The 10,187-nt window shown below is 38.0% G+C and overlaps 1 protein-coding gene across 3 annotated transcripts in view; it reads right to left on the bottom strand.

Moving 5' to 3' along the window:
- MTUS1 (microtubule associated scaffold protein 1) overlaps nucleotides 1–10,187 on the bottom strand; it is a 110,203-nt gene that overhangs the window by 33,813 nt on the left and 66,203 nt on the right. For all 3 annotated transcript variants that reach the window (XM_044455759.1, XM_044455758.1, XM_044455760.1), the window contains exon 8: nucleotides 8–228. In XM_044455759.1, the coding sequence (XP_044311694.1) occupies nucleotides 8–228 (221 nt within the window). The remainder of the gene's footprint in view (nucleotides 1–7; nucleotides 229–10,187) is intronic.

Genomic DNA, 10,187 nt, shown 5'->3' with positions numbered 1-10,187 from the left:
ACTTTACCTCATACTGCAAGTGTTGTATCACAAGAGCCAATGCTTCAAATTTCTGGTTACTGCTCGCCAGGCATTTCTTCAATTGTCGGATAATTCCACTTTGGTTTTCACATTTTCCTTTGTATTGTGTCAGCTGCTCATGGGTTTTTGTTTCTGTTGAATGCACTTCAGTAGAAGTCTGGGTTTGAATACACGAGTTCTTGGGATTCTTTTGCTTACCCTTGTCAACTGCAAAAAAGGCAAAACACAACTTTTAGTCATAAAATACTAAGAGTACAAATAAAATTGTGATCAAATAAACCATTGTTAAAGGTGTACTTCTGAATATTGTAAAGTCCCTCAAAGAATTCAAAACTATGAACAGTCATTACATGCATTGTCAGGTTGTCAGCAAAATCTTACTTTTTATTTATTTATTGCATTTGTATGCGGCCCCAAACCCAGAAGCTCCCTGAGTGGCTCACAACACTCTCTCCCCTTCTATATATACATACACACACACACAAATAAAAATAAATAACAACAAAAAATAAATAACAATAATAAAAGTCCAGCATTTACAGCATTCTTGGCTTTTTCATTGTTAATGCTCTGCTCACTGATAATTAGAAACATCAGACATTCACAATGAAAATGTATATCTTGCAGTACGTTTAGCACCATTGCTGATCAAGGAGATTACATAAATGAGATTAAATCTCATTCTATTCTCCAACATTACTTTCTAAAAGAGCATCCCAAATACAGTGGTACAACTCACCATGTTTTTGTCTATGCCTTAGGGAAATCCTCAGCATGGTATAATACAATGCATAAGTATTATGCTTAGTGTTACGCATACAGCTAAAAATCCAGTTTTGGATTTGTAGAATTATTCCTTCCATTTTATAAGCTTGCCAACTTCACATGCACACACTCCAAAAACGCAACATAATGACCCTCTGAGATCCACAAAGAAAATCCATTCCAGAGGTACATTTAGAATATGCAACACACTGGCTTTTCTTATGTTGTCATAGTTTAAAACATTTTATATGAGAAGTGTTGAAAGGAAATATGATGAAATCATATTATCTGATTATCTGATGAAATCATATTATCTGATTTCATCATATAAAGATTGAAGAGAAACAAAGAGCAGAACAATATACAAGCTACTCATAAGCAGCTTTAAGGTTCTGAATATTCTAGGCCCAGAGAAGTGTGTAGATTACAAGACAGATCAGCATCACCAAAATGGCCAGAAGGCCATTTCTTACAGCCCCCATCTTACAGCCCCCATCAAATAGAGAGCAGAAAATAAGTATTTGGCTTTAAAAAAGGTCCAAACTAATAGGATGGGCACAGGCCAATGTGTGCCTTCTTCTGTTAGACTAAAGCAGTCAAATCTGTCTTTCTGTATTGCTCAAGATTAGACAGAATTAACCTGGCTGATAACCAATAAGCCCATAATTACAAACAAGAACCTGCTTTTAGAGGGACTTATCTGGGCACCTGAGTGACTTACCCTTACCAGAGCAATACAGTATTTCAGGTTCACATGCCAACTGCACAAGCTATATTTTGCTTTATCTTTAGTGCTAAGCAAATAAGCAATAAACATGATGTAGTGGTTAGAATGCTGGAAAGGGACTGGGTTCTAATCTCAGCTCAGCTGTGAAGCTCACTGAGAGCTTTTGGGCCAGTCAATGTCTTTCAGCCCACAGGACTGTTACAAAGAGAATGGAGAGAAGGAGGAAGAATAAGTAATCTGCTTTGGGTTCCTTACAGGAAAAAAAGTAGGATAGAACTATAATAGATAAATACACATGCACATACGCTAACAAGGTAATTTATACTTGCTTCAAAAATTTGGATCTTACATCTTGTGATAAATAATAAAATATCAAGTGTCTTGTAAGAGTGGAACTCATAGACAATATGCACCTTTAAGGGTTCTAAAGATATGAGTAACTAGATTCAGGTTGTAGAATTTAGAATGTGCATTGCCTTCTACTGCTCTAGCCACTTACAAATTATCCTGATTTAGTCTGGAATAAACTTTTGGAAGAGTAGTCTAGTTCACCAAATGCTCAGACAGAGAAGATAATAAATATACATTGCTAAGTAAACTATAAAATAATTTTAGTTCTTAGTAAAAAGAGAACAAATGCCATCTAGTGCTTCCTACATACTCTTCTCCAATATGCTAATTATATATCTCAGCATTAACAAAACAAGAATAACTAGAAACAAACAGAACCTATTTACTAGACAGGATGGTTAAAATCAGTGAGGCTCCTTCTGTCTCACTTTGTTTCTACTGTTCTTTAAAATATTTTTTTATTTAAATCAGATGTTTTTGATTTAAATTGGATTTTTTAAAACAACATGCTTTTTGAGGAAAAATATCTAAAGGTAGTTTTCTATTTAACATACATTATAGTCCAAAGGTTATTCACCATGAAATAAGCATGAGTTTTTAACTATGTAGCATGAGGCTGTATATTCATGCAATGTTTAAATTTTTTGGTAAATGATCCATTGACAATGTCATACTTTTCCAGAGGTTTGTGTAAGATTATTGGGCAGTTTTTATACCTAGAAGATATTAACACAGATGCTTGGTTTTCCAGTTCTCAAAACTGTGAATTTGTGTCTGCAGAGGTCACATGCCTCTTCTTCACAGCAAAAATGTTATAAAATAAATATGCAGAGTGGAGGGAAAATACTTCAATCCTATTGTTCCTTTGCAAATATACGTACACAGAATCAACCCTATACCTCTTAAGTGCTAAATTCCAATGAATAGAAGAAGATTGCTGGGAGTGGAATACATCCACAGAAGAAGCTAAGTGTGAGGAGGGAGGGGCAAGCAGTAAAAATGAAGCAAAACCTTCTGAGAAGAATACTCCACAAGTCTTTGGATCTTTTTGTGTATAGCCTCAGGTTTACCATATTATTCCTTTCCTGGAGGAGAAAACCTATAATGGCAGCAGGCAGTAAAAAAGACCCAGTTTAGGAATATTTTAATAAAGTTCCTCTACCTATGGGTAAAGCTGGTATGCATGCAAATTATGTAGAAAACCATGATTTCAAATCTAGTCCTACAGACTAGTGATTTAAATCATGATTAAAATTGATTTAATTCGAATCCACCCTGTTACTAGAACAATGAATTTGTATGACTATTTAAAGAATACCCTGTGAGAGTAAAGCACTCTCCTCCTCTTAAATGTGTAAGCTGTTTTCATGTGCCTTCAAGACTATCCATCTGGGAATTGTCAAAGAACACAGATAACACATGACAATATGCCACACTTTAATTATGCAGATGAACCACCCCAGAACATCAGTTGCCAAGAAATAGTTGTAGTGAGGCCAGTTCTAGCGAGATGTATTACATTCCATGTGGTTTTATCATCGTGTTGTCAGCACTCCCTGCTTTATCGTAACATGTCTCTTCACCTCAGATGGTAAGACCTGAGTCCACACTTTGTAAAGTCTTCAAATCAAGTCACTGCTCAAAGCAGAATGGGGTTAGAGATCCTACCCTAAGCCCAAACCACATGGTGCAGGGCTTCCCTCAACGGAACTGAACAGACATGCAACAGGAAAATATTCTATTACTACTTTTCTATTGATGACCATAATATATTTCTATGGGATACACTGTGTTATAAGTTCTTATTTGTACCACTATGCTCACCCATGTTAATTTGCAAACTGCATAGGTGTCCAATGCAGGATTCGGTAGTTATCAAGCATTCATGTAATCAATATGTAAGGATTTATGACTGAGACCTAAAATGGGGACCTTTTCTGCAGCCTGGTACCTATTTTCAGAATGATACCTGAACTGAAGAAAAAACATTCAAATAACAGTTGCGCTTTGATTTGTAGTAGAACAAGTTCAGTAAATGATCCAATGAGACTGCCAGCAATTTTCAAGTGGTTTGCAAAAAAGGTGCAAAGTAGGTCTTAAAAATATTTACCTAACAGCAGGAGCATGGCATCATCAAGCATTCAGCAGGACAATCTCAGGGATTAATCCAATTCTCTCATTCACAAAATGAACGAGTATAGCAAATTTATAAGCACTCAAACCAACACCATAAGATGTAATGTCCTGCTTAATTTACAAGGTGAAAGATCTATGCAGTAAGCATGCTACTGTACCAACAGTTCTTGAATCAAAGAGGAGGAAAATTGTTCTAGCAAACATTCTCTCTTGCGAGGTTTTTTTAGCATTGCTCAGTCAATTACCATTTAGGCACTGGGAAAGGATGGCAGCCTTCTGGAAAGGTTTTTTCTTGGCCACAGCAATGCATTTGCCCAGGCTGAGTCAAGAGGCATCCAAACCACAGTCAAAATGCACATGGACAAGATATCAGCTGCACTACTTTGTATTATGTTTCCTTAGTAAATATGTGAAGATCCATATTATTGGACGTGACAGTATTTCAAGAGACCCATGCTTTATAAAAACACAGTTTTTACACCCACCCCCAAGACCACAGAGTGGGGTATATTTAATTTGTTACACATGTTTTCAGGTATACTTGTCTAAGCCACCTGGCAGGCTCGTTATGTATTTCTTAATATAAGGATTCACAAACAGAAACTCTAGCACCTCTAATTAGCTTCCCTTAACCCAGGTTACAGAACAAAACAAACTTACAGAACTTTATCGTCTCTCAGGTTACGGAGCAAAACTTAAATGCCTCGTACACAGAATTTCCTACATCACTTCAGTATGTCTTCTTCTTTTAAAGCCAAAAACTACTTTTCCTACTTGAAAGTCTGAAATAATTAAGAACAGGAAGCTTCCTCCCAAGTTCCAAAGGGGTAAAACAGCTTTAACTTTTCACTTCGTAAGTCTTTAATGCTATCAGGAAAAACTATCATGAAAGTTGCATCTTACCCAAAGCCAAAACCTCTTCATTGCCCTCACTCAAACTGTTAGTTCCCCACTTGTCAATGCTTCCAGCTTTCTCATCCAAGAATTGGAATGTGCAGTCTTGAACATCTCCTGCAACACAATTCAAGCTGGCAGGCATTTTCACTGTCTGAAAAACCTTAATATTGGACAGGTTGTAGCTGATTTCCTTCATCAGCATCAATAAATCGGCCTGTGTTTTTAGTCTTATTTCCATTTCCATCCATTTTTCCTTGATCTCCTCAAGTACACATTTTATTTCCAACTGACTGGATTTGATCTCTGCTGCAAGATCTTCTTTAATTGCCTTCTGTATCTTCTGTAAATCTAAGGTGGTTCCAAATCCTTTCTTAGATTCTACCAAGATGTTAAGTTCCGTTTGTTCCACGTTTGTCCTCTCCTGGTTGACTGCAGATTCTCCTATGATTGCAGCTAAGCCATCCATCATTGTGAAAGCACAATCAAAAAGTCCCCACCATCCAAGTCTTGCAAACAGGAGGCTACTTCTTAATGGAATAAGTCAATCTTTTTTTCATTAATGGCATTTTTTTCATAAAGAAATTTAACCTTTTTCATTAGCTGAATAAAGACAGAGGACAACAGAAGGGCACATCCTTCCCAGTCCCTGAAGTTCAGCTTAACTGCAAGTCTTGGCAAGAAAGTGCCAGTGTAATGGATGCCTGACATGGCCACACCTAAACCAATCAAATCCTTTGCTGCATTTATGAAAGATGTCATTCAAATGATACTCAGAGTCATTATATCCACATGCCAATGAAAAGGATGCATATGGGTGTTGTCTTATTTGTATGACAAGTTTGTCTTCTGGCAATGCAAGAGATGGTTAATAGGAACTTGTCCTTCCAAGTACAGAAGAAACCATCTACTTGATGAGAATTATGCACAGTTGTTTTAGAGGGACTTGTTTTCCCAGTGTAGCTCATCATGTGAACATGGTGTCTTGACTTGATGGCTTGATGGCTTTCTGTCTTACAAAAGTGTCCATATCAGCTACATGAATTTATAGCTTGCCTTTGCCACAGTATCACCAGAGCTGGTATTTCAGCTACCCTGATTTTTAAGGCAACTTAAAATTTAAACAAATTAGCAGAATTATTAAGAAGTTAAGAAAGAAAAATTAAGAAGAAGATATCTTACATGACGAAATAAAGCTATACTTCCAGATGTTTCAACCCTGTAAAACTAGAAAGCCTGAATTTAAAATAAGTAATACGTAGAGCATTTAAAGTTCAGTACAAACAGATTATTGTAAAATATTTTTTATCGTCAGGTAGCTTCTATGTGTACAGCTAGGTCGCAGAATGCCAAAAGGAAAAAATACCTCAAGATGTACCGCATACATACTTACGAATGCTTCACACTTTACAAGAAAGATGTATTTCCTCTACAGGAGTCCACTAAGTGCCTCTACAGGAGTCTTTGTGGCACATGTGTGAGGAGGAGATGAGGGAAAGCTTTGTAGACACACACCAGGAAGCCAGAATCAAATCCAGTTCTTTGTTTTTGTGACTTTCATGATCTCTTATCTCAAATGTGACACACATCAGGAACATGACATAAGAATGATCTGACACTTTTGAATACAACATTACAACATCTTTGTTTCAACAGAGATACAAACAAGTTAATGGTTTCTAGGAAGGTGCAGTATAACTGCAAAGTGCTTGACTACCCAGGTGTACCACCATCTGGGAGATGTCATACCAAGAAATATCACCCAAACCTATGCATGTATTCATGTATTTATTTATTATTATCTATTTTCATGTTCACAGGACTGTTCAGGACACCAGGTCACTGAGTCAGTGCTTAGGGTGGAAAACATCTGGGGAATGGGAACAACCTTTTACGAGCAGCAGGTAATTGCAATAAAGTAGCCAGAGGAGGGGGAGCAGAAGCAGGAATGGAATATTCTTGAGATATCCAATCTTTTCAGCCCTGCAAAAAGATAGCCTTGGAAAGACTGAGTAATTCAACTATGACTAATATGTTTGAGATCTCATTTTACTTAGGGAAGCTAATTTTCATGTATGACAGAGGCATATCACATCTAGCTCTCCTTCAGGAAGGTTGAGTTCACATCAAACAGGATGTGGGCAAGGTGCGTGCACAGCAATTACTGCCAAACTTGAAAGATGTGTGGGAATTCTGCTTGTGAATGCAAACTTGCCATGTCAGTTGAAACATGACATGTTTAAAAAGGCAAAACAATTGAACCTTACAGATAAAAGTATTTGAGCTAAAAAAACAAGGCGCCTAAACAGAAAAAAACCCATTCACAAATCAGTATTAAGAACAAATATTGGATAGAAATTGAGTAACCTTATTTTCTTGTTACACTGTTATATGGTTTTAGGTTGCTATACATGAACTCAAAGTGAGGCCTGAGGTGACTGCCCATTGTGATATACATTCAGGGATCTACCATTTATTCCATGCTAAGAATTAGGCTTCTGATCAGTTAGAATGAATATGCTTGCAGTTCTGATCTTCAGTTCCAAGCCTGCTGGTATTAGTTGTAAAAAACAGGTATAACATAGAACACAGGTTATTTTAGAAATAAATTTTATTTTATTTATTTAAGTGTTTGCTGTGTTCATTAGAACTATTATTTTTCTTCATATAAACCTTCCACTGATGGACAGAGCAATACAAAGGCTCCTAGACAGAATCCAGATGGCTACAGGAGTGCATTGATTCCCCATTCTGAGGGTGGAAAATTACTCTGACCTTAGAGCTGGATACCCAAACTTGAATCCTCCTTCCCCCCACTTTGCAGCCAGTACTGAAAGGACTGTACCAGCTGCTTCTCCGAAGTCATAAAAGCAACCTTGGGGGGAAGTGGGCATTGAGAGGGCAGGAGTGGAAAGAGACCTTGCTGCCAACCTATACCCTATCTTGGTGACACCTCAACTTCCCTCTCTGTGCCACTGAAGTGCCAGGGCAAGACAGCTGAAATTGGCCATCAAGCTATTTTGGAGAGCAAGAGGAGGATGGAGGTGAGCTTTGTCTCCACATTCTTCCTGCTTAGTATTTGTTGTCACTGTTTATGTGCCATGAAGTCAGATTCACAGGGTTGCAGGCATTCCCACAGAATTGCACCCTAACACTGCACGTATTTGTTCATGATTTGTTCGTTAAATTCAACAGGGTGACAGGCCTTGTTTTCAAGGATTTCTGCTTGTTCCTCTCTGCAGCCCTCTGCAGGTCGTTTCTGTATTACAACCTATGACCTAGGAGATCCGTTTCGCAGTTTAATAAGCAAGTAATTGTTCAATCTTTTCTTCCGAAAAAGAACCAAAGCAATCAAGATGTATTTCATGCTCAGGTTGACAGAACAAAGGTCTCAGAATCCCATTTCTCCTGTAAATGCCTAGTTAAATTTGCTGCCAATTAATACAGAATATTTAAAAGCAGAGTTACTGCTTCTCACACCGCCGTGTAACAAAGCCTTGTAAGCTCTCCTTAATATGTATCAATGGCACGCCCAAGTCATGCATCTGGATAGGGCTTGGCATCAGGGGGTGTTTGCACCTCCCACCTGCTCTCCACCACCTGACTGCAACTGAGGAGGCCCTGTGCCAGGTGCTTCTTAAAATGCTATGCCTCGTGCTATTCCTCCCACCCTGCCCATATATTCCAGCTTAGCTTCTCTTAGCCTTTTAATTCTATGCAACAGATGGTGTATAAGAAGTAAGATCAAAATATTTTCTGAAAGCCTACAGCTATTTAGAAATGCAACTTTCTGCTCCAGAAGGCGATTGAGCATACTAATGAAAATACCATGTGGGCAGCTCAGAAGTTGGATTCAGAGTTAGCAGACATTTTACATCTTTTCCTGGAATAAAAATGTACTATCCTACCCAAAATACTTTTACTGCATATATTCTGTATTATGGCATAGCACAGCATCATAAATGCCAGGTTAACCACACATCCAGAATATGCATCATTGAACAGATGTACAGCTTTTTAACCTTTTTTGCTTCTTGTTCATATTCCTCTTCTGAACATCAAGATAAAGCCAAGAATGCTTATATTATATACTTATGCACTATCTAATGGTGTCATTCTGCAAATACAAATAATGCCAGTGGATCTCTGCCGAACTTTCCCACACTGCAAGTGACTATATAATATACTTGCACAACTGGTTCAGCAACTCCTTATGCAAAGTGCGATATGCAACTGGTTGTGCAATGGACTGTGCAAGCAAAATGTGCAATGGGTTGCACAAGTGGTCTGCACAACTGCCTGAACGATCAGAAGCACAACCACACTTGCAGAATTGCAAGTTCCATTAGATTATCCTCTTGCACCTAGTTTGGAATAAAGTGCAACTTTATTTGAATTTACACTGCATTTGAATAACACTGTTGGATACTCCCCATTACACACACACACACACACTTCTAAACTCACTCTGCCTCTTTAAGGTTTAAAAAAAATAAACTGAGCAAAAATTGCCATCACAAGCATCTCCCCTCCACTAAGCTTGCTAAAAATGCTTGCTTTGCAAAATACCTTGGAAAGATTAAAAGTCCTTACAACCTCTGTGCAGCAGAAGGTTGTTAATTTGATTGGGAAGGGGTGCTGATAGAAACTTGAAAAGTGTGACCAGCATTAAGTCATCCTTCATTGCCAACCAAGTCCTTCTCTGATGCTATGAAACTACAGGTTCTTTTCAGGTTCTTCCGCTGCACAATCTAATGTTCAGTCATTCATCAGTGAAACAGAAAAAAGAGCAAATTCAGTCCCTTATCTCTTCTAACCCATGGTAGTCTTATAGCTTCCTACATAGTATACAGCAAACATATTATTTGGATTTCAAAACTGCTGATTTAAATGCAGTTGACTCATACACAATGTGGTTAAGATCATTGCATGAGTCCATTTAAGATTAAGCAATATTACTATGGGTTGGATACAGATATTAGGCAGGTGCAACAGAGCTGGTGGAAGCAAACTTCTCTGTCCCCTCATTCCCACAATAGCTCCTCCAGCCCTCTGGAATAACTGTGCAGAAAATCATGGGCTCTGCTGAACAGGGTGAGCTACGAAGTGCAGAAAAGAATGAGGATTTCCCTAAATCATGCAGAGGCACCCTGCGCGAATGGAGTTCTGCTGCTGGAGGCTTTTGATTCCAGGTGGCAAGCAGAGTCAAACAAATGAGTAGGCAACTTAATGGTAGCCAAAGTATTCGCACCTCCTATCCTAAATTAGTGGGTTCTTATTGAGATTATGCATT

The sequence above is a fragment of the Varanus komodoensis genome, unplaced genomic scaffold (genome assembly GCF_004798865.1).
Source record: "Varanus komodoensis strain SLA01 unplaced genomic scaffold, ASM479886v1 scaffold8, whole genome shotgun sequence".
NCBI classification, from domain to species: domain Eukaryota; kingdom Metazoa; phylum Chordata; class Lepidosauria; order Squamata; family Varanidae; genus Varanus; species Varanus komodoensis.
Note: the sequence above shows the minus strand (reverse complement) of the source record. Positions and strands in the feature narration are given on the sequence as shown.